This window comes from Candoia aspera, chromosome 18 (genome assembly GCF_035149785.1).
Source record: "Candoia aspera isolate rCanAsp1 chromosome 18, rCanAsp1.hap2, whole genome shotgun sequence".
Taxonomy (NCBI): domain Eukaryota; kingdom Metazoa; phylum Chordata; class Lepidosauria; order Squamata; family Boidae; genus Candoia; species Candoia aspera.
Genome location: NC_086170.1, coordinates 9,754,596 through 9,777,500, shown reverse-complemented (window position 1 = coordinate 9,777,500; position 22,905 = coordinate 9,754,596). Strand labels below are relative to the sequence as shown.

General features: G+C 54.9%; 4 protein-coding genes across 4 annotated transcripts in view; 2 read left to right on the top strand and 2 right to left on the bottom strand.

Annotated features, from left to right (window-relative positions):
- LOC134507016 (ATP-dependent RNA helicase DDX19B) overlaps positions 1 to 22,905 on the top strand; it is a 445,506-nt gene that overhangs the window by 346,825 nt on the left and 75,776 nt on the right. The gene's annotated exons all lie outside the window — the stretch shown is intronic.
- LRRC38 (leucine rich repeat containing 38) lies at positions 4,360 to 10,415 on the top strand. Its single transcript, XM_063317397.1, has 2 exons — positions 4,360 to 5,022; positions 8,649 to 10,415. The coding sequence occupies exons 1-2, from the start codon at positions 4,413 to 4,415 to the stop codon at positions 8,894 to 8,896; spliced, it is 858 nt and encodes a 285-aa protein (XP_063173467.1). The 5' UTR covers positions 4,360 to 4,412; the 3' UTR covers positions 8,897 to 10,415.
- On the bottom strand, positions 13,124 to 15,549 carry CFAP107 (cilia and flagella associated protein 107). Its single transcript, XM_063317387.1, has 4 exons — positions 15,383 to 15,549; positions 15,131 to 15,244; positions 14,412 to 14,589; positions 13,124 to 13,662 (listed from the first exon to the last, which is right to left on the bottom strand). The coding sequence occupies exons 1-4, from the start codon at positions 15,491 to 15,493 to the stop codon at positions 13,460 to 13,462; spliced, it is 606 nt and encodes a 201-aa protein (XP_063173457.1). The 5' UTR covers positions 15,494 to 15,549; the 3' UTR covers positions 13,124 to 13,459.
- Positions 16,552 to 21,085, bottom strand: LOC134507064 (arylacetamide deacetylase-like 4). The gene is made up of 4 exons (XM_063317484.1): positions 20,811 to 21,085; positions 19,560 to 19,776; positions 18,131 to 18,194; positions 16,552 to 17,340 (listed from the first exon to the last, which is right to left on the bottom strand). Exons 1-4 carry the CDS (start codon positions 20,985 to 20,987, stop codon positions 16,566 to 16,568), a joined length of 1,233 nt encoding a protein of 410 aa, XP_063173554.1. The 5' UTR covers positions 20,988 to 21,085; the 3' UTR covers positions 16,552 to 16,565.

Sequence of the window (22,905 nt, the reverse complement as noted above, 5' to 3'; positions counted from 1 at the left end):
TAGAAAGTGGGCGCTGGTGCCTTTGAGCCAATGCCACTGTTGCCATAGATCAGAAGAACCGGCGGCATCGCCTGGCGGTTCCCCTCTGCTCTTGCACGCTGCTCACAAAGTCTCGGCCCTTAGAAAAGACGGGGAGGCCCACATTCAGATCCTCAGATCCCCGGCAGAAGAGGAAAAATACCGGAAGGATAAGCTGCAGCGTTTGGATCCGATTAGCTCAGAAAGACGGCAGCACTCCTCCCACCCCTCGTCTGGCTCGGCCCTGGCCTGGCAGCTCTGTCCTCGCGTGGCCTAAGCCTGGTTAGCTGTAACCCTGCTTAGCTTTCGAGGATTCGGTCTTTGGTGCCAAACCAGAAAAGGGGTCGATTTAGTAAGCACAGCCAACGAGTAAGGCGAGGCATGGCGGAAGCCTATAAACCTTACATGCGGCCCGAGGAAAGTTCTTCTCCCTCTCCGAGATGGTTGATGTGGGTTCTTATGAAGAGTGAAGGGAAGGGCTTCTTTGAAAAATGCCTTGTGCCAATTTCTCTGCCAGTTTCGGGGCTTGGGAAGGGCTGGAAGATGATCCCCAGAGCTGCCACCAGAGGGAGCACGGGCTTCACCGGCCTTTTCAGTGCTCCCTAAAGACACCAGGAGGAAGGCGGGGAAGAGGGGAAGACCAGGACCGTCCCAGGCCTTGGTGGGCTTGGTTTCTCCAAGCAGAAGGTGGAAGGGTGTTGAGCCAAGCGCAGAGCTGCCCTAGTGCAAAACCCTTTCCTTCGGCCTCCCTCCCAATGTCCTCTTCTGGAAGAGGTCTCTCTTTTTCTGCCTTGCGCTTCAAGAGCCCGAGAAATCCTTCTCAGTTTCTTGCAGGGATGTTCTCTGGTGAAGCAGCAGCAGTGGTGGTTGATGGCGTTTCTGAAGGTGGATAAAAGAACTCCAAGCAGCTACCAGCAATCTTGCAGAGTAGAAGCGTGAACCAAAAGAGAACTTGCACGTTAAGCTTAATTACGTTCAGAAATAAATTCAGTCTTCGCACTGTAGTTAGATGAAGAAAATAGAGATAGCTTACTTTTATTCAGTAGATCTGGATACAGGCAGGTTCATAGTAGAAAGCACTTAATCATCACTGGTTCTTGTTAGACACTTTCTATGTGGAATAGAAAGTCTGCGTGCAAGGGAGATGTTAGAGACGAGAGCTGCATTCTGCAGCCCGCCTGCTTGCAAGTCTGCCCATGAGTAATGGAGACTGTTAATCCCCAAGCCCAAGAAGAAGGAGGAAGTGGAAATCAGGTGACCCACGTGACATCCCACAAGCACAATAGAGGTGCGATTTGCTAGAGCGACCCCCGTATGCTTATGAGACAATGCGGAGTCGATCCCTGATAATTCCAACAGTGGGGGGGGGCAATATTACCATCTCTCTGCAGCTTGCTTGTCTGCACCCACCTCCCAGTTTAACCGCCCCACCCCAAGAACTTGCTCCTGACAAATTCTACAGGGAAGCAAAGGAAGCTGCACCTGCTGGAAAAAGCCATTTCAGGAAGGGCAGGTCAGTTGTTTCCACCCAAGTGCATGAGAACTAGCAAGGAAAAAAGGAAAAAATTTGGGCAGGCTAATGGCTCCTTGTTTGGAAAAAGAAGGAACGTTGCAGTACTCTGAGACTGCTCTTTGGAAAGCCCCAGCTCACCTGAGGGCCTTCGGAAGAAAGGGAAAAAGGCTGAATGGACTCTGGAGTAGTCCTGGCTGGCCACTGGCCATACGGGCGACTGACACGTGCCATCGAAGAGGCTGATCCAGCAACCAGACGCCTCCTTGTCCTGGGGAAACGGGACAGATCCTGCTCTCGTGCCAGCTGGAGAAAAGCCACAAAGAGAGTGGAGCTGGGCGTCTCTTGCGTGGAGCCGAAAAGGGCCCCTGCGTTTCTGACATCCTCAGAGAGAGGCATCAGCTCGGAGGTCTCCCTGAAAAGCAGCAGTCCTTGGAAAGAGGGAGGGAGGCCTCAGGACTGCCATTATCTGGCCCAAATCTTGTGCCTGGACTTCTGCTGGATGTGCCCTGAGTCCCAATCTGCCATCTGGTTTATTTACAGGCACCACCCAGTCAAGGAAACAAACCAGAGCCGCCTGCAATTTATTATCAGATTAGCTTCTAAGTACACTTCTTCTGAACATGGAGGTTCCATTTGGGCATTTTGGCTCGCCTCCAGAAATGCCGTTATTCCATGAAGCATAGAATCAGAAGGGACCTTAGCGCTCAGTGCAGGATCCACGAGAGCATCTCTGACAGACAGTCATGCGGCCTGTGTTTGAAGGCTGCAGTTGTATACCCGCTCGGTCGTAGCAGCTTTGGTGCCTGTGAGGGGCATGCTTTGGTTGAATGCAGGAGAGATTAAATATCCTCTCCAGAAAGGACCCTCCCCGATCCTCAAAGCCACCTCTTGGAGGTGTTCCTTAGCAGAAGGGAAACGGCCGGTCCCTCGCATTAAACCTCTGCAAATAAAGCTGCCAATGGAGATGAAATTCGGTCAGCGGATCCCTCCCTCCCTCTCTCTCGCCCTCACCCACCCGCACCTTGATTGTGTGTCATTCTGAAGGGCAGCCACTCCAGGGGTGGCCAAGGGAACTGAGGCCGCAATCTTCTTCCTCTCTCTCTGCAGTGGCATTCCTGTGCACAGCATGACATGAATAAACGTGGGCTGTCTTCGCTGAATACTCTTAAAAGTGTTTTTCTTTCCATGTTACTCTAAAGCATTCTCCTTGTGCGCAGCCCTGGAGGGCGTTCGGCCCATTAACTTGCAGCATTACAAGCAAAACAGAAAGACAGCAGAAATGGAGACGCGGTGGACTTTGGGATGTCGCTGCACTGTTTCTCCCAGCAGCCAAGCCACATCAAGCCCAGCTGACCTGCTCAAACAGCCTGGACTTTTTTCTTTCACAGCCGAAGCTGGCAAACTAAAAGCACAATACCAGCGAACACAGGTTTGTGCTCAAAGTCTCAATGGAGACTTTGGTGTGACCACATTTTCAGAACGCACACAGCACTTTTTGCATGCAGCTTGGAATCAAGGACGGCGTTGCAAAATCAGGAAAAGTGTGAAAACCACAGATACTTTGGTTCTGGATCATGTATTTGTTTTGGACGAAACCACTAAAAGTGTAAGCCGAATGGATTTCACACCCAACTTCGCTGAACACGTGATTGTTTTGTTTTGTTGTTTGTTTTGTCATTGCATGACTTAAGATTTTTTTTTTTAAGTCCTTCCTCCCTTCCCATTTGATTTTAGAGTCAACAGATAGCCCTGGTGATGCTGCATGTGCTTTCCTGGCCGTTGGTAAAATGCATAGCAAAAAGCGCGTTCCTGAAGCCGGATCTTTCGCTAAGGTGCAGGTTCGTATCGGGGACACAGAGTGGTCATGGGGTGGACACACGGAGGGCAGGGCTGCTACAAACTGGGCATGGGCTCACGGCTCCGAACGAGTGGGGGACAGTCTCACAGACAGCGCATAAACCAGGATGCGTCCATCCTTCTTCCCATACAAGGCGCGGGAGTTGTTTGGAACAGGCAGGGAACTTAGCATGGGAGAAAAGCCGGTTATGCTTCCCCTGCCTGCCGAGGGACCTCCTGGCTCGGGGAAGTAAATTTCCCCTTCTGCCTCAGGGTCCAAATGGTCTTCAAGCGCAGACCCCGTTACGTTGGCAATTGCGGCAGTCCAGCCCAACATTTCCAGAAAAGTAAGCGACAGACTTGAAGCAGTCCTTAGTGGGAAACACGGCCGCTTGGGGGATGTTTCCGCCGCTTAGTGACTCCCAGTTATAATCCACTGAGCCTTTGGACTCGGGGGCTGCCTTCCCACAACCTGTTCGACTAGGCTGAAATGGGGTTGGGCAAATTGCAGCTGTGGGGAACTCGGCCATTGCCTCGGCTTGTTTTTGATCCAGGGCATCCGTGAGACCGTCGTGTGGTGTATGTGCTTGAGCTCGCTTGTCACGTAAAGGTGGCCCTGGTGTTGGCCGATCTGGGTTTAGGCTTAACGCTGTTGTGTGAATTCAGATGAAGGGAGTGGAACGTGGGGAGAATGGGAGGAGAGCCCCGCTGCCCTGGTCCAAATACGAGACGCACTTCGTTTTACTCCTGGAATCCAGGGCCTGGCTCCTTGGGCAGCATCGGCAAGCATCCCTGGGCTGCCTCCCCCCATCACCCCTTCTCTTTCATCTTCTCTGGCCCCCTCCTCTCCCCCACTCCGCTTGCGCTCAGCTGCTTTCCCGCCTCCTCCTGGGCTGGCTGCTATCTGATCTACGATATGTGATCTCGGCTGGAACAACACACTTCCAGCCACACGCCGTCCGCCGTCTCGCCCGCAAAGACCATGCCTCTGCCGCTCCGCGAAGATGGTGCGCCGGCACTCCCCGGGCCTCGCTGAGATCCGAGGATGCTGCCATGCTTCCCACCGCTGGTCTTGCTCTGCTGGGCCTTCTCCTTGGGGCGCCCCTGCCCCGCCACCTGCAGCTGCCTGGACTACCACACCATCGACTGCCAGGGGCAAGGGCTGCCTCGCATCCCCACCCCGTTCCCCTTGGATGTGAGGAAACTTCTGGCCGCCGACAACAACATCCAGAAAATCCCAGAGGACTTCTTCGTCTTCCACAGCGACCTGGTCTACTTGGACTTCAGGAACAACTCCATCGCTGCCCTGGGGGACGGCGCCTTCCGTGGCTCTGGCAAGCTGGTGTATCTGGATCTGAGCCACAACGACCTGGCCCGGCTGGACGCTAGCACCTTCCGGTCGGCAGAGAGGCTGGTCAAGCTGCGCCTGGGGAACAACCGCCTGGGGGAGGTGGACGGGGCCGCCTTTGAAAGCCTCAACCAGCTCCAGGTGCTGGAGCTGAGCCACAACCACTTGAAGATGCTGGCTGTGGCCGCCCTGGAGGCGCTGCCCAACCTCCGGGTCCTCCGCCTGGAAGGCAACCCCTGGCTTTGTGACTGCGGCTTTGCCGGCCTTTTCAGCTGGCTGGAGGAGAACGCCTTCAGGCTGCCGAAAGGTAACGCTTCTGCGCTCCCCGGCGCTTGCCAGCCTGCCTTGCCTGTCTGCCGTTCTCCTCTGAACGCCCTGTTCCTCGCAGCAGATGGCCTCTCGGCTGGTGCTGCCGATCAGATGCAGGCAGCTCCGGCCCCGTCAGAATGTCTTCCGTTTAGCCTGGGGAGGTTTATTTTTATTGATTTATTTCAAGATTCGTAAGGCTGCCCAGCTCAGGCAGCGTGACTCTGGGCAATGTGCCTCCTTCCTCTGGTCGTGCGCTTTGGGGTCCCGAATCACGGGAACTTTCCTGGCTCCCTGACGAGATCTTGTTGAAAAGGGGGACCCGGCCTGGAATCCCTCGCAGGTGGTGTAAGAAAGCGAGGAGAATTTTGGCCACAGCAACCCTCGGGATGGCCAAACTGCCTTTAGTGGCCTCCATGGAGCAGGTCAGGCCCCCCAAGGCGGGCTGGGGGCTTTTACAGCTCCTCCCAAGCAGAGGGATTTCTGGAAGTATCGGGGGAGCTGCCTCATACAGTGTGTGGGCGTGAGTGCTGGGTCACCTTTGGGTTTGGCTTGGAATGGGGTCTCCCATTCCCCCTCGGAAGCAGAAGCTGATCCTGGGAAGGATCTGGGAGGGCTGTTGGCCTGATTCGGGAAACGGCTTGAGTGTGGTGTGCAGGTTTCTAGGGGCAAACTGGACCTTCCTGCCCCAGGGACTCATCCAGGACTCCCTCCAGCCCAGCAATTTTCTGCTTGGGGAGATCCAGGCAAAGCATTAACCGGAGTTTCTGGCATTTGGTCTGCGCCTCCTCTGGGGCCAAGAGATTCTTCTGGGTTTTCCAGAGGCTGCCAGTGCCCCAGCTGAGGTGGTTCATGCCCAACTCCCTAGAGAATACCCTGTCTTTATTTTATTGATTGTTTTTACCTTTCTAAAATCAACCAGGGGAAGCTATTCTCTCGCTTGCTCTTTTTTTAATAACCGGACTCCTAGGCAAAGTTTGTTGTTTGGGACCACAATAATCTGTCCTGCTCATCTGCATGGCTCCAGGACCGGTAATGGTCAGAGCTGCACCACAGACTTAAGCGGCTTATTAAATTAGCCTATTTTTGCGTTCCGCACCAGACACCAAACCCTCAGCCGATTCTCCCAGGAGTAAAGTCTATCAAACGCAGCCTGTTGTGTGAAGGCAGCTTATTTATTTCTTTATGTATTCATCAAATTTTGCCATTGCCCATTTCCCCCCAAGTTCAAGTTGCCGAGCCTTGAACTGACCTGGTGCAGCGTGTTGGGCAAAGCCAGCTGCAGCCCAGCGAGGCTCCCGCTGGGTGGCACAGTCCTTTCAGGGACGTCCCACCACGTCACAGCGGCTCCCTCCCGGGCCCTGGTTCCAGAACTGAAGTTCAGATGTCTCCAAATAAGCATTCTCCGTCCCGTGGCCCTCTGGTAGCACCCAGCATCCCCAAACCCCGGGATTTCGGGAGTCGCAGAACCAGCGTCCCTGGAATGTGCCCCACTGGGGAAAGTTCCTGCAAAGGGCCCATGGATATCCATCCTGCAGGTTGCACTGGATTATTTGGTACTCAAACTTAGATGGTCGCTTCCTTCCTGCCTTCACACACCTTTTGGCCCAGAAACGTGCAGCATGCTCAATCCTGAAAGTAGAGCATAATTGCTTAACCTGAAATGCCCAAATAGCCTTATTCCGGTTTCATGCGATGGCCTGGTTTACCTTGCACGTTAAGATCATGTCTGGGTTTTGTACCACAAATTGCCTGGGACAATTCACATGAGCCCAGCCATATTTTATTGGCCATCGTCCTTCCCACAGCCAATTATGTCCAACCTCTGCTTCCCCTAATTTGAGTGGATTACGGGACGCATTTCTTAACGTCCACTCTCCCGCAGGGTGCTCGGGAGTCCTCTGGGCAGTGGGTGGGAGGCCCGGCAGGGAAACTGACCCAGCCGCCTTGCCCCGCCTCATCAGGGTCAGCGGAGAACACCACCCCTTCCAGGGAAAGGAGGGAGATGGGCAATCGCCCGGAGCCACGTACCAGCTACGAAGGGACTGGCTAAGGGAAGCTGCTGTTAGGGTTGTTATTAGGATTGCACTTGATTAAATGATGCGTTAGTTAATAGCTGCAGGCATGCAAGTCCTGCCCTTTTTATTCTTAAAGGAAATAGCTGTGGACACCAGGGCACATGCGAGGGGCTGGCCTGGGGCCTCCCCGGCGTCCCGCACTTCCACCGGATCCCAGGAGGCGGGGTCTCACCCGGGGGGGGGGCACGAGGGCAGCCAGGGAAGCTGAAGAGGGAGGGGGAGAGAGAACCCAGCCTCTCCCCCTCCTCCTTGGGGCTGTCCAGTCTGTCATGAAATTCCAGGGGTCCTGAGAAATAGGGGACCTCTCTCGGAGGGCGAGCGTAGGGAACAGGACCGTAGGGTTGGAAGGGGCCTTGGAGGTCTTCTAGTCTGACCCCCTGCCCATCTGTGAAGCTGGACCACGGCTTGGGTGCAGTGTGCGGTGGGCAATTTTTGACGAAAGTTTGGAACCCAAAGGTGACCTGGCTAAGTGCAAATCAGCCCTCATGTAAAAACGATACCGTGGATAATGTTTTCTGAACGTTCAGCGCTGGGCGGCAGGGCAGGCTGCTGAGTAAGGCGGCCTTGGCCACCCAGCCTCGGAGCTCTTTCCAGCGTTTCTGAGGCCAGATGCCCCCCCATGATCTTCCTTCCTCGCCCAAGGGTGCTCTGGTCACTGGCCAGAGTGGCTGGGCTCCCGGCTCCCGGCCCCCTGCGCAGACCCTCTGTCCGGCCGGCTGAAGGGCTCCGGAGAGCGGCAGACCCATTTCCTTTTCTTTGCATAGCTTCCTTTGCGTATGGCCAAGTCCTGCTGGTGCCAGAGGATCGTGCCAATGTGTTTTGAACATCTCCAAATGTCGGTGTGGGAGGGGGAGCTGCAGATCCAGTTCCTCTGGGCACGCAGTTCCACAAAGCCGAGTGGCAGCTGAAAGCCGGATGCCTGCCGGAACGGAAAGTGCCAGCAATCTGGCTCAGGCGGCCATCTTCGTGTGGGATTTCCTCCCCCCCACCCCCCGTCCCCTCTTCACACACACAGCCAGCAACAAGGGTGCCAGCTGACAGATTTGAACCCGGGGAGTCACAGCTGCTTTCGTGCCAGGGTGAGAAGCAGGGGAGGTAGCACAATCACACGGTGTTGCGAGTATGTCTACACAACCTTGTGTCGAACCAAGTGGAGAAAGCCACAATTGCTGTTGGCCCTGAAGTGACCAAAACCTTGTGTAGCCACATTTTAGCAATTAGGGCTGACCGCTCAGAGAAAAGGAGAGCAGAAAGGAGATAAACATGCCCAGTTCCTTGTAGAAAGGTGGCATCGCCTGGAGATTCTGTAAAATCCCCATTTTAGGTGGGATCTCCTAGCCGTCCACCGGGAGACAAGACCTAAATGTCTATTTTTTTTTGCTTCCTGCTTCTTGCAGTATTTGCCCCCCCACCGTTTGCCAGAAGAGTTTGCTCCGATAACCTCTCTTTGAGCTCTGCTGAGCAGCATTTTGCGTGGGAAAGCTGTGAATCCTAGTCCTAAAAGTAAAGCCATGCCGCTCTGTTTCCCCCTGTTCCCCCCACCGTGCAGGTCTCAGCGACATCCGGTGCACCATCCCCGTGGAGGACACCTCCGTCTTCCTCAGTGAATTAACTGAAGCCAGTTTTAGGGACTGCAAATTCAGGCTGTCGCTGGTGGACCTCCTGATCATCATCTTCTCTGGGGCAGCCGTCTCCGTCGCTGCAATCGTGTCTAGCTTCGTCCTGGCGCTGCTCGTGAACTGCTTCCAGCGGTGCGCGCCCAGCAAAGACAACGACGAAGAGGACGAAGAGGACTGAGGGCCTTCCGCCCCCGCCCTCCCCGTGCAGACAAGGAAAGGGCCCCCCTGGTTCGAAAGGGCAGCGCAGCCCTGCGGCTTTCTGAGGCTGGACAGCGCGCTTCCCCAGGCCGACCGGGAGTTTCCCAGTGGGGTGATGGGGTGTGAGGCATGCGTCACGGGGAAAAGGCAACTTTTCCCAGGGGCGCTTGGGATCGTGGCCATCTCTCAGGAAGCAAGAAGAAACACGGAAGCAGGAGGCAGATGGGTGCTTCTAAATATTCTCTCCATGATGTAATTTAGAGAACAGACAGCTGCAAATCAACAGGAAACACATCTGGACGGATCTCCTGGGACCCAAAGGAGCGGGCCCCGTGACTCGGGTGTGGGCGTCGTCCACTGCTGCTTCCCCCCTCCAGGTCCTCCGAGGGAACCTTTCCCCTTGCGGTCTGAACAGGGCCCTTCCCTGCTGTTGCCCGTGCAGCGGGGTCCGAGACACCAAGCCCTCCACGCGTTGCTGGGCCGGCTTGGGAAGCCAAGCTCGCCTCAGGACACGCCCTGGGTGAGCAAACCGCCCCCTTGCCGCCGTGTGGCATCAGCTGCATCCAACCTGCCAGGGGCATCTCCCTCTGCGCATGGAGGAAGAACTTCTAGGAACGCCTCCCAAACTGCTCCGTCAAGCGGATGGAAGCCAAACCTAGTGCCTGAAACACCAGGACGACCGTCATTCTCTTCTCCTCCATTTTGGGGATTACTTTCATTCATTTCCATGGAAAAGGAATGGGTCTGGTTCTTTGTTTTTCCAAAAGGGAAGAGTGTTTTGGTCAAATGTGACGCTTGCCCTTGCCTCAGCTCAAGTGGGTCAGGGGGTCTGACCGCCCAGCCTTTCCCCGGAGAAGCGTTTCTCCAGCTCGGCTTCCCATTTTTCCCCTTTTCCTTGAAGGAGAAGTCTTAATCATCTATGATCCTAAATGCTTTATGGAGAAGGTTGTGCTAGTTGGAAACACAGCTAAACTTCTGCCTAAGTCTGCCAACAGATGACTCCCTCTCCACAGGTGCACGAACTTAAATGGAAACAAATCGGCCGATAAATCTGTGGAGCAGAGGTGGGCTTTTCTTGTTACTGTTTGCGCTGGAGAGTCACGAGGGGGGTTACGGCGATGTCCCCTTCGGCTCCTTTTGTGTTGAGGGCGACGGGATTCCAGCCGAATCTAGAACCGAAGCCTTTAAGGACGCAGATGCCCGTTGGTTGCTCAGTGGAAAATCCCCTTCCTTCCCCTCCCCAAACGAACAGGACAAGACAAGCATCGCCGTGTCAGGAAAGCTGGCATCCTGTCTTTAACCTTATCCCACACTGGAACCTGGGATGTGTAGAGTTGGGGAGGCGGTGTGCACCCAAGTCCGCGTCTGGGAACCCTGGGATGTGGGAGGATCTGCTGTGGACATTTATCAACGCTTAACAGATCTGCAGGAGCTGCTCAAATGGATCCCAGTGATTCCACAGAGGGGACCACCCGGCCTATTGGCTTCCTCTTAACCACCATTCCCAGGATGATTAAGACTTCTCCTTCATGGAAAAGGGGAAAAATGGGAAGCCGGGCTGGAGAAACGCTTCTCCGGGGAAAGGCTGGGCAGTCAGACCCCCTGACCCACTTGAGCTGAGGCAAGGGCCCATTTGATGTGAGCTGCGTCTTAGAAAAGGGTGTTTAGTCCAAATTGCTTGCAAAAAGTGAAAAAAATAATTTTTTACAAACAACTTCCATGTCATTTTCTTGGGAACGATATGGAAGTGGAATGGGATGGTTTTTTGACTTCCCAGACCAGCCCCCAGCCCGGATCCTCCCTCGTGGTCTTCCCTGCAAGTAGCGTCTGGGCACGATCCTTTCCCTTCCTGAGGCATCCCCCATGTGCTTTGAACAGCACTCGCTGGCTGGAGGGGCTGGGGCTGGGGCTGGGGCTGGGGCTGGGGCTGGGGCTGGGGCTGGGGCTGGGGCTGGGGCTGGGCTCCTCCGAGGGATCCTTGGTGCGTTGCAAACAGGGAATCTGAGCCTCAAAGGTCCAGCGGGGGGGTAGGATATTTCAGCACATCCCTTTGTTATAGCAGCAGCTGGTGTTAAACATCAGCATGAAGTATCCTGTGGCTTAATCTAGGCACAGCAGTGTCAAAAGCAGACTTTGTGCTTCGAGGCCGTTTTTCCCACGACTTAGCCATTTTGGGTCCCCGCCCGAGTGTCCACCCTGGAGGAAAGCCAGGGGTCCAGTCGTGGCGGGTGATGGGACAGAGACTATTCCCTGGCAATTCAGGTTCTAAAAGCGTATTTTTCTCTGGAGCAGAAATCCCCCCCTGCCCCCCCATGTCGTGCCATGGTTGTGACAAATGCAGTATATTCCTCATCTGTCAAAAGTTGCGTCCTGTGATGTTTTGGTGTGAAAGTGACCACAACCGGTGCGATGCTGTCCTGGTTCTCAGAGAAACCATCGGAATGTGCAGCACAGGAGTGGACAGCTCTTTGGAGCCCCCCTCCAGCTCACGCCCATTAATCCGTGCCCTGTGTTCGTGCCCTTGCCCTCCTGTCTGCCCTGGCAGCCCTTTGCTGCTTCCTTCCAATCTGCTGCAGGGAGACCACTTTGCAGCCTAAGGAATCGTGCGGGGGCCTCCAGGGCAGCCTCCCTTCCCTTCTCGGGGGCCCTGGGATGTCTCGGCTGGCTGGGGGTCCTGGAGCTGGGAAAGGACTCATCTAGGGATTCAGAGGCCATTTGTCTGGAAAGCCCTTTGGTTGGCTGATAAAACGGTGGGGTCCCACCAGATGCGAAAGGAAAGATAGATCCATGCGTTGTGCTGCTCACTCCCAATTTCTCTGAGCTTGTTCCAGAATTCCTGAAGCCTCTCAGATCAACAGGGACCTGGAATTCCTTGCACTTCCTTTTCCCAGGGAGGCGAAAGGAATCTGCTCTGATCTCGGGGGGGGGGCGAACAGCCTCTTGTCATGGCAAAGGGAGAGGGGAGGTTCCTGTCGCCTGCCTTCCCCCTCGCCCCCCGCCCCCATATACATTAAGGAGCTACAGCCACCCTGAGTGGGGAATGAGGGGCTGAGTCCCAAAGAGCCTCGGGGGCGCCCCACCAGGGCCTGTTCCACTCCCTGGGGCCACAGAACGGTGATTGTTGACTGCATGGGGAGTAACCCTCCTGACTTCATTCAAGTCAAATTCCGGAGGTGGGTGGGATTTTGCTCCGCCTGTTTATCTCTCCGTGTCCTGTCCCCTTGATGGAGGAAGATGTTCCCAGCATTCTGCTCCTACATCAGGGGCAGCCTTTGGCTCAGAAGCAGCGGGCACCCCCTCTGGCAGACACGGGCTGGTGATTATCTTGGGGGGCCGTTGAAAATCGCCACTCAGGCTTTCAGGAGGAAGAGCCCGTGTTGCTAAAAGTGACCACTGATATTTTCTCATTTCCTTTCTGGCTGCCCTTTGAAGAGCATCTGGAAGCTGCTGCTGGTGCAGAATCTGGCGGTGCAGGCAGTTCCATGCGCTCCTGAATCAGTGCATGTTACGCCTCTGCGCTGCGAGTTGCATTGGTTGCCGATTTGTTTGTTCGTTTGTTTGTTTATACTTCAGATTTAGTCACCGCCCATCTCACTCCGAGAGCGACTCTGGGCAGCCCCATGTAAAGCACGCTGCAGGAGTCCATTCCAGAGATGACCAGGGCATGAGTGACTGTTCGGAGGGCATCTCGGTCCAGGAATGGGCGTAGCTGACGCACCACCCGGAGATGTGCAAAGGCCCTCCTGGCCACGACTGCCACCTGCTCTTCGAGCAGGAGCTGTGAGTGCAGGAGAGCCTCCAGGTTGCGCACCGGGTCTGTTTGGGGCAGTGCCACCCCATCCGGAACCAGAGATGGTCCCTGGGACCAGCAGGCGGCCAAACCCACAGCCACCCTGTCTTGCCAAGGTTGAGCCGGGGCCTGTTGTTCCCCACCCAGACCCTGCAGCCTCCAGACACCAAGATGGGACCCCAACAGCAGCTGCTTCCTTGCCATCCTAACCCATCCTAATCCAAAACCTATGCCCCCCCCCCACTTTTGGAAACCAAACAGTAACGTTTGACTTGTGCCTCCAGCGGCTTTATTGTCTGCAAGTGCCAGTGTGCACAGCATTAAAAGCAACGTTGCGTCAAGGTTTCATGAAGCCAAGTCATGCGCATCAGGCAGTTTTCAGTGGAAATCCACGCAAGATTTTTCCATGCCCCATTTTCTCTGTCTCTGGAGTTGTGATGGAGCTAGGAAGGCTTCTAGAATTAAATCCAGAGTTGGAGCATAAACACTGGCCAGTTCTTTAAACTCCTCCCTGTATCTTCCACTGTGGACTTGTGGGAAAGCTACGCTGGTGCAGTTTAATGCGTGAGTGCAATAAGATTTGGATTTGTGTGGCTCCAGTTCCCTCCTCATAAAATTCCCACCACCTCTTTATCCCTGCAAGAAGTGGTCGGTGGTGCTGCCACTGAGCCTTTCTCTTAGAAAAATGCAATTAACTTGTTGGTTGGGTAAAAAATCATCACCTCCGCAGGGGGAGTGGGGCATTCTGCCTTTTCATGCAGGCACATCGAGGCTTCTGGGCAGCCACTGCTTGCGGCTCTCCAGGATGCGCTTGGTGTCGGGGCGCTGGCGAGGGATGTATGCCGAGGTCGGAGGCTTCTGGTAGGAAACGTCGTAGGTGCTGCTCATCACCGCTGGCTCTTTATGACACCATTTTTTCATCAAGTGCTCCAAAAGCCCATAGTTGGTTGGAGGCTCTGAAAAGGACATTATTTTGGAGAGGAGGAAGGTGGGGGGAGGAGAAAGTAAAATAAAAGCAGGAGTGGGTGGAAGAGGGAAGATGAAATGAGAAAGGAGGAGAAGCAAGGCTGTAGCTTTCACTGAATAATTTAGGATAGTTTTGCCAGTGATTTGAGTAGTGGTAGAGTCACTCGGTTGAGACGGACAGTCAAAGAAAATAAATAAACAAATAAATACACAAATATATAAATACGTAAATCTGAGGGGGTAAATCTTTAAGCATCTGAGACTGAAGCAAGGCTGGTAGCTCTTTCCCCCTGTATGTGGGAACCTCTAAAAGGGCCTTCCCCGACCTGGCATCCTCTGTATGAGGGGACCGTCTTTTGGTTCCTGGGGGGCTAGATGACACCATCCCTAGGACTACCATATCAGGACTGCAAGAATCCAGGTGGCCACTGGATTATTATTTTATTATTTTATGGTAGCAGTGTCAATGGTGTCTGTACATATAGATCTTTCAACCCAGATCTAGTAGCCCTAACTACACCCAGCAAGAATCTGGGCACCCACACTGTTTTTCTGGAGGCCTCTAGTTTCTGCTTTAATTCCCTTTTGTCCCATCACAGCTAACGGGGGAATGTCCACGCGCTGGTCTTGCAGATTCCACGTATGTTCCTTGACACACCTCCAAAGGTTGCCTAGCTCGTGGTCAGAAGCCCACTACCCCCACCCTCACCAGGCTGCCCCACCTCATCCCAGGACCTACCAACAGGGGGGCAGTCTGATTTCTCTGGAGACCATGCCATTTTGTGCCCATGCCATTTGCGGAGGGGCGGCAGCCGGGGGTTGTAGCCACGCCTGTTGTATTGATCGTCATACTGCGAGACCAGGTGGTGGTGTTTTGCCTGCTCAGGATGGGTCAAGATGTACTTCCTCGGCAGGCCCTAAAATGCAACAAGGAGCATTTCCTTTCTTGGAACCCGATGGAGGAGCAGGGCTGCAGGCTCACCTCCCATCGTGCCTGGGGGTGGCCAGGATAATGCGGTGACTTGGGACCAGGAGATGGACTGTGCAGGGCAGAATCCCGAGTCAAATCTGTTGACGATTTGGGAAAAGCGCACAGCCAGAATTCGATGGTGTGCCTGAAGAAAGCCACAGCGGGCCTGACCATTTGTGTCACCTGCTAAGCTTGGTTGGATTTGGCCTTGATTGGTTTTGGGCGGCTTTCCTTGGTGTGTAGCCCAGCCTTTGTGTTAGTTTATGATTCAGTGTATCGCGCAAACCCAGAAAATGACCCAGTTCCCTGGCATTGTTAGTACCTGGCATGAATGCTGCCCATGTGTGGGTCAGTGTGAGAGCGGGCGCAGCAACACAGGTTCTCCTCCCTCAACTGCCAGGAGCCCCCCAGCATCACCAGCTCTGTCGGGACCAAATGGTTGTGAATAGACGAGGCCACAGCCTCGGATTAGCATCCCTGTTACTCACGTCCAGCTGCTTCATGAGCCTCCGCATCACGGTTCGGTCCGGGGTCCCCGTTGGAAAATGAACAAAACCTTGTTTGTAGGTGCTTTGACCGGTCCCCTCCTTATTGCAGCCAAACTAGGATAATCCAGATAAACGACCATCATGGAAATAAGCTGAGATCACCCAGTTTCTCAACACTGGACTCTCCCTTCAGGAGCCCGTGGACCCTGCTTCCCTGTGCCAACTCCCTCGGTGCCCACCAGGCTTTCTTACCCTCCTCCTCTCCTCCACCCAGTTTCCAATCAGCACATTGGTCGAATATTTTGGCTCAATCTTCCAGCTGGGAAGGGTACATTCCTGGACATCTCTTGCCAGTGAAATCATACCGCCCCCCCCTTCTCATCCTTCGGCAGAAAGCTGCCTGAAGAGGTTCAGGGTGCGCCTCTGCAACAACCAGGTTGGGTGTCTGGCCTGTGGCGTTCCTTCGTCTCAGGTTCTCTATTGTTGCCTATTCCCATGGTTACCCCCCGTGACACGGAATGACGGATTCCCTCATGATGCAATCGCTGCGTTGGTTCTGTGGAATTCAGGGCCACAGGGCCTGATGCCCAGGAACATGCTCAGGGCACGATGCTTCGGGTTCCTTGGAAAATCTAGCTGAAAACCGGTAGGATAAATTAACTTGTAACAAACTAAAGTACCACTGATTTTGGTGAGCCCCTTCCATGTGCAGGTAAACATGGACACAACTCAGAGCCATTTTGCGCAACATTTAATAGGTAGGAGCAAAAATCAACACCCCTCCCTGTAGATTCTTTGTGTAGGTTTCCAGCTTTTATTGACCCTCGAGTTTTCTGGCTGCCTCCTTTGCAGAAGGATTACGCACAAAACTAAGTTGCCATGATGACCTAATAGAGCACGTTAGTTATATGTTATCTCTGGATTGCAGCACACCAATCTGTGTGGACTGGTGTCCATAATGCTGTTTCTAACATTTATTATTCGACCTCCAAATAAGGACTCTCAAGTCAGTGTGCAAATAAAAAACAAAAATGAATGCCATGTAAGTCTGTTTAAAACACCCCACAACGAACTAATCATTTAGAGTAATCCATTAAAACAGCAGACGCTGAATCCGGCAACAGAGCCACATCTCTTGGCCGTCATGATATGAAGCAAGTAGGAAAACCCCACGCTCTGCCCAAGGGAGAACGTCACTAAAACTCTCTTCTCTTTCGCGGGGAGTGTCGAGAGCAAAGGCTTTTGCATCACATCCAATGGGAACTAGCAGGAGGAAATGGAGGATTTCTCTGCTTGGCTGCTACTAAAACTCCAAAGCAATTCAGCGTTTTGTGCTCAGGCTGGTCCTAGCTGGACTGGATTCATGACAGATGTATGGTTTCGACTTCCTGGCCGAATATCACAAAGATCTAGGGATGCGATTTTTGTTGTTGTTTTACAAGCTTTTAATGAAACTGACAATATCATCCATCCCCTTCTTCCCAGATGGAAAACTGAACCAGCCTCTGTCAAAAAAATTTATGATCCCATGGAATCCGCTTGCAATGTGGCACCAAGTCACTGGGATGCCCTTGTCTTCCAAGCGTTTCTTATAGAAGAGCCCATCATCTCTTAGGACGTCATATTCACAGGTCAAAATGAGGGTCTCAGGAAGCAGAGAAAGAACAGCATCTTCTACCAAAAGGGGAGAACATTCTGGCAAAGCCAGGCTCTTGACTGCTTCGTGGACTTCGTCTTTAGAAGAAACCAAGATGGCAGGCTTGTAACCCCTGGCCTTAAATTCCTTCTGGAGGTGATCTGCACTCAGCCACTTCCTATACTGCAGTTTTAGATGCATCGGGACGTGGGAACCTGCCAGGACTTCTTCCAGGAGGAAGGCTTCTCCCGTCAAGTACTGCAGCATGTAGAAAGCAGCTCGTTCTCTGAATAAGACAGGCACGGCTTGGTTCTGCTGGTAGGAAGGCAGGTTGAAGTCTACAGCTTGGAGGATGGGGCAGATGAGGATCTGGGCGTGTACTTTCGTGGGGCCTGGTCCGCCTGCTAAGACTTGGCAAACTCTGGCAGCAAGATTCCCACCCACGTCGTTGCCAGCAACGACGACGCGGGTGCTGTCCACCCCATAGTCTTCTGCAACCTTGAGAAAGTGTGTGGTGGCAGCAAGGCAATCATGTAACTGGGCAGGATGTCTGTGCTCAGGGGCCAAGCGGTACCTAAAGTAAAGGAAACCAATATAAACAGGAGAAACGACTTTTATCTGCTCCATCGAGATGCAGAGAGCTCCCATGGTTCAGCGCAGGCACTGAAGGTGCAAGGTCAACGTAAGCCCCTTGACTGAGATACAGAAGTTGTGGGGAATAATGACCTCTTCGTGAAGAAGGCCCTTCTCACGGACAGAGACTTTCTCAGACCATCTGGGTAGTTGACCCCTGACTGAGAACACCGCTTTGAAAACCTTCCCTTTCAGAAGGCCTGTTGCTGGAGTTATATCGGTTACCAGCTCTTGGTTGGCCCTGCCTAGCTAAGCACCTCTTCCTTCCTTAAGCCTCCTGCGTTTGACTCCTGGACTGTATTAACCAAGTCCAGGGTGGTCCTGCACAAGGCACGGCCGCCAATACGGGCTGCTTCACCTCTGCCTTCCCCAGCCGTGGCACTCTCCAGATACATGGTTTTCAGGCCTCGGCCCATATCTTAAACGCTCAGGAAGGGCAAGTCTGGTTTAGAGTTCCTGTGACTTTAATCTCTTCTAGAGGGCAACTGGGATGCCTTTGAGAGGGGGTCCTTTTCTGTTCTCCTTTACATCACTGGGAAATACGGAATTTGGAAACAGTTGGGGGAACCTCACCCAAGGTTTATGGGGGGAAACATGCAGGCCTAGGGACGTTGGTGGGTGCCCTGGCCTTGCAAAGCTGATGAAAAGGCGACTCGTTCTCTTTGGCTGCCTCCTCTGAACTCTGATGTCTCGAAGAGGATCGCTGATAAAACCCATTTGGGATGACTTACCCCACAGACACAACGACCGAGTCACTCTCTCTGGCAAGATAGCAGCAGATATGTTCATGGTCTCCTGAAAAACAGACATTGCCACCACATCTGATTGACTGGGAAGACAGACAGTGCTTGCCAACGTGGCATCGTGCATCCCCCAAATGCAACCATCGATAAAAGCAGCCCCAAATATTTCATGAAGATCCTCCGAGAAACAGGACCAAAACTGCAAGTGGTCAGTGCCTCATGGGTACGAATGCGGTACATTTTGTTGACAAGCGCATGCACATCTGCATCCTCACCACACCATTCCTTGTCAGGGTAAGCAAAACTGCAAAATGCAGAAAAGCAGAGAAAAGTGCTGAGCAAAGGAATGGAAGGCAGGAAAGCAGAGCAGAGCCACTGACCGCAGGCTGAACCGGCTGCTGACCCTTCGTGCTGCGTGAAGGTTGGATTTGGGGACTCCGCCTGAAGCGACCGGACGGACTCTGAACCAAAGCCGCTCTTTGGGACCGGTTTGTTGAATCACATGGGTTCCTTCCAAATTTATCCAATGGTTCAGTGGTCATCTACAGAAACCCTTCTTCCTGAATCTGACCAATTTTCTGCGTTGGATCAGTTTGCTTTGACAACTGAGTTCTGAAATCCAAATCCAGTCTCTCTGGAGATCTGACGTGAACTGACTCAAATAGGATCACTTGAGGAATCCCAGCTGAGTCCGGCTCAGATCTGACTAGATCAGCAACACACTAAAACTCAAGTCACACACACACACACTCACAGGCAGCCCTCTCCTCTGGGAAGAAGGCCTGGCCTCTGGCAGCGCAGTGTTCCTCAGAAGCGTGGCTGCTGCGTCGGTTGGTGGGAGCCACTTCCAAGGAGTTCTGGGGGGACCGCAGTCCTGGGACTTGCGGCTGCGGGACGTGGCAGGCCCCAATGGCCGTGGTTGCCCCGAACGAAGGCTTCTTGGGCAATGTGTGATAGTGTGATTAGGTCCCGGGGACAAACGTGTGAAATAAACCTGTGAAGTGTGCCCGGTGTTAGCTGAGAAACCCTGAAGAAGCTCCGTGTGTGTCCGTCTGTCTGTCTGTCTTTTGGCAAATGTGCGGGAGTTGAAAAATACGATGTTGGGTCAAAACCTGTCTTTCCCATTCCTGGATTCTTTGCTGCGTCCCTCCTGGATGCCTTTCCTTGGAACGAAACCGAAGCATGGGACGGCGGTGGGGGGCTGTGTGCTAAGAGGCAGGCTCTTCACGTTCTCTCCCGCCTACAGACCTCAACAAAATGCCCCCCCCATCTCCTCTCCTTTGAAATAAATTTCAAGAGCGGTTTCTCTTTCATCAAACTAAGGGGGGGGGGGCGGATAAATGCAGGAACAGCTTTCAGGCCCAGAAAAGCCTCCCATTCTTCCTTTAGAGGAAGTTTAATTTCCGAGGTAACTCACCTATGCTGCCAAATATCCAGCCCCCTCCATGGAAGAACACGATTCCCTTCCTTCGGCCAGCGGAGGGTGCTTTGGGCTGGTATATCCGGACAGGAACGCGCTTGAAGGTTGTGTCTTTGATAAACAACGTGGAGTCCTTTCTTCTTGTCCAGGCGTTCCGCACAGACCGGACGAACCGGATTTGGGTGCAGATCCTCAGGTTCTCCAAGATCCTCCCCTTTTTGGAGAGCAGAGCAGGTGGGTCAGGCAGTTGGAAACTCCGGGCTTTTTATTCTGACCCAGTGGATAAGGCCCCTGCAAGCAGCAGTCTAGCCCAGGGGTCAAAAACACTGTGCCCTTGGAACTCAGCAGGGAAATGACTGTGTTGGTGTGTGTGTGCATGTGTGTGTGTGGGAGGGGGGGAGAATCAAGGGCAAGTCAAAAGTTGATTATATCCCTCCTCCATTCGTAAACATCCTTGTCTTGCATTCTTGTATGGATTTGGAAAGTTGAGTAAATAGCTGACGACTCACATGCTGCAAATGCCTGACTTTCCTGCTCTGCCAGAGATCTGATCAAAGGAAAGGTGCTTGAAATTCATCAAACCTGGCTGGCATTTTCACTCAAATGAGAGCACTTCAGAAACTGATTGATTGATTGATCGATCCAATTTCTATAGCCGCCCATCTCAGCAAGCGACTCTGGGCGGCCCTGGGAAAAATCTTACCAGAAGAGCAGCGCAGAGGGGCTGTTCCATCCCCAGGATCTGCCCTCCTGAGCAGGGCTGGCAGCCAGGGCAGAAGAGCCCGGCTGGGCACGCTTCGGGACTGGCAGACTGAAACCTCCCCCTTCGGGGACCTGGGAAGGGCCCTTCAATGGGGGGGCATGATAGCCTCCCCGCTTCCTGATGGGCGTTGCTGTAAATTCCTCTTGCTCCGGAGCCAGGAGGCTTAGGGAGGGGGGTCCCCAGGGTCGGAGATCCCGCTCGCCCGGGGGCCGCCCTCGGGGGGCCAGGCGGGCGCTGCCCCGAGAGTGGCCGGGGCCCGGGGGCGCCCCAGGACGCCCAGCTCGGCCCCGGCCAGGCTCCTGCGGGGGGAGCTCCCCGGCCGGCTGAGTCGGCCTGGGGGGATGCTCGGGGTTCCCTCCCGGGCAGTCCGGCAGAGATGGGCGCAGGCGGGACGCCCCCCGCCGCTCTGGCCCTCCCCGGGAGAGCCTTGCGCTGCGCCTTGCCCTGCCTCGGCGCCCCCCCGCCTGCCCGCGCCGGCGACTCACCAGGACGGCGGTCCCGATGCGGAAGGCGTGGATGACGCGCAGCCGGGCCGGCTGCTCCAGCCCGGCCGGGAGCTCGGAGTTGGCGGCCTCGAAGTAGATGCTTCCCAGCACCAGCAGGATCAAGGCGGCGAGCACGGCCGCGCCCGCCAGCGCCAGCAGGGCCTGGAGGAAGCCCATCGGGGCGGCGGCCGCGGGCGGGGAGAGCAGTCGCAGCGCTTCGCCCCTCGTCCTTCGCCCCTCGCCCTTCCTTCGGGCTTCTCGGGGAGGGCGGAGCGAGCGGCGCCGGGCGCCGGCCGTCGGACCACACCTCCCATCCTCCTCGGCCACCCTGGCGGATTCAGGCGAGGCTTGCTGCTGGCAGGCAGGCAGGCAGGCAGGCAGGAGGGAACCTAGTCAAACCCTGCCCGTGCGGGGGGCCATGGAATCTGCCCCCCCCAAGCAGGAGCTCCCTGCTGTGGTTTGAAGGCAGCCGCGGCCGCCTGGGCCGGTGGGGCGGGGGCGGTGTCAGTCAGTCACCAGGATCAGGCACCAGGCAAGGCAGCCGTTCCGCCCCGGCAGGATTCAGGGTGCTTCCGCTGATCCGGTTTTGCGTGGGGGGCTCCACTCAGGGGTCAGCAGGTCGCGCCCCCAAGATTGCTTGCCGGACGTGGGGGTCCTAATTTCTGGACCCCCGGCTCTGCCCCAGAGCAGGAGAACCCCGCCCAGAAAGCCGCCCGCCCTCCTCTCCTGTGAATTTCGTGTCGGCGCTTGGAGCCCCCGGAGGAACGAAAGGGCCCTCCTGCCCGGCCGGCCCGGGGCACCAGCTTCCGCTCTGTGCATCACCCTAACCCTTAATTCGGTGCCTGGTTTTGCCCAGCAGCCTTCGCCAAAAGAAAGGAACCGCCGAGGCGAAGCTCAGAATTAGGCGCTGGCAGAGCCTGGGAGGGAGACGGGTCTTGTGCTCGGACTCGACCTTCTCCCCTGAGTCTGGGGGGAGCGGGGGGGCAGGGCCGCAACTGGGGGGGGGGGCAAGTGGGGCACGTGCCCCGGGTGCCCTGCTGGGGGAGAGCCAAAATGGGCGTGGAATCCATGTTTGCCCCGGGTGACATAGACCCTCGTTGCGGGCCTGGGGGCGGATTCTCCCTCTGCCCGATGGCAGCCCGCCGCCCCGTTTACTGCCTCTGCTTTTGCGAGAGCCGCGCTGGACACTGGACACTGTGGAACAGCTGCGTGGGAGGGAGGAAAGTCCCACTGCCCTCCCTCGTTCTCAGCTTTTTCCTTCTGGCTACGGATCGGGCCTCCTGCGCTGTTTGACGCCTTGGGCCAGTCAAGAACTGCGCGGACGCTTCAACACGCAACGCTTTCCTCCCCTGCCTCTTCCCGGGTCTTTCTCCGGGCGTTTCGTGGCCGAGGGCCTGCGGAGTCTGAGCGCTGCGTCTCATAAATGCGATTGGGCAAAGGGCAGCCTAAAGTACTGACTAGGAAATGGAGTCTTCTTTTTTAAAGAGGAGTTTGAGGTGGAAACTGCGGGAAGGGCGACTTCCGAAAGCCGCGTTAGCCCCCTTGCGAGTCGTTAGTGAGTCCAGCCCTTCGGCCCAGGATTGATAAACTCAGAACTGATAGAGCCCACCAGCAGCCAGAAACTGAAATGTAACCTATAATGAAAAACAGAACGAAGCCCGTGTTTTACAACCCTTTCCTTGTAGACAGTCCCGCCGTCCCACAATTGGTCACATTCTCAGGTTACGATGCCTATTTGGCCTCCAAAGCTTTCTTCGGGACTTTTTCAGCATTGTGCCCTGCGGGCTCATGTCCCCCGGGGGTGGGGGTCTGCACTGTCCGTGTGGGGGACCGTTCCCAAGCTGATCGGTTCCCGGGTTGGCAAGCCCGTGAAACTTTGCCAAAGAAATTCGTCGCCTTCACTGTGTCAGGACGAGATAGATCTTCACATGCAAACGGGGGCTGTACTTTTAGCCAAGCCTCTGAGGCCCCAAGTCACTTCCACCTGCAGCTGTGATCATGGATCGTGGGAATCTAGAACGAAACCCGTGGGTGTGTTTGGAATTGGGGAGTGCCAGGAGATTAGCAACTAGGCTGGATCTGAATCCGCCCCTGT

Excerpts from the sequence above, each read along its gene's own strand:
- LRRC38 (XM_063317397.1), top strand. The coding sequence starts at position 4,413 with ATGCTGCCATGCTTCCCACCGCTGGTCTTGCTCTGCTGGGCCTTCTCC. Across the intron at positions 5,023-8,648 it reads CGCCTTCAGGCTGCCGAAAG|GTCTCAGCGACATCCGGTGC; the intron begins GTAACGCTTCTG and ends CCCACCGTGCAG.
- CFAP107 (XM_063317387.1), bottom strand. The coding sequence starts at position 15,493 with ATGATTTCACTGGCAAGAGATGTCCAGGAATGTACCCTTCCCAGCTGG. Across the intron at positions 14,590-15,130 it reads GGCTCATGAAGCAGCTGGAC|GGCCTGCCGAGGAAGTACAT; the intron begins GTGAGTAACAGG and ends GTTGCATTTTAG. Across the intron at positions 13,663-14,411 it reads ATCAGACTGCCCCCCTGTTG|AGCCTCCAACCAACTATGGG; the intron begins GTAGGTCCTGGG and ends TGTCCTTTTCAG.
- LOC134507064 (XM_063317484.1), bottom strand. The coding sequence starts at position 20,987 with ATGGGCTTCCTCCAGGCCCTGCTGGCGCTGGCGGGCGCGGCCGTGCTC. Across the intron at positions 19,777-20,810 it reads GCATCGGGACCGCCGTCCTG|GGGAGGATCTTGGAGAACCT; the intron begins GTGAGTCGCCGG and ends CTCTCCAAAAAG. Across the intron at positions 18,195-19,559 it reads CTGGATATTTGGCAGCATAG|GAGACCATGAACATATCTGC; the intron begins GTGAGTTACCTC and ends TCTGTTTTTCAG.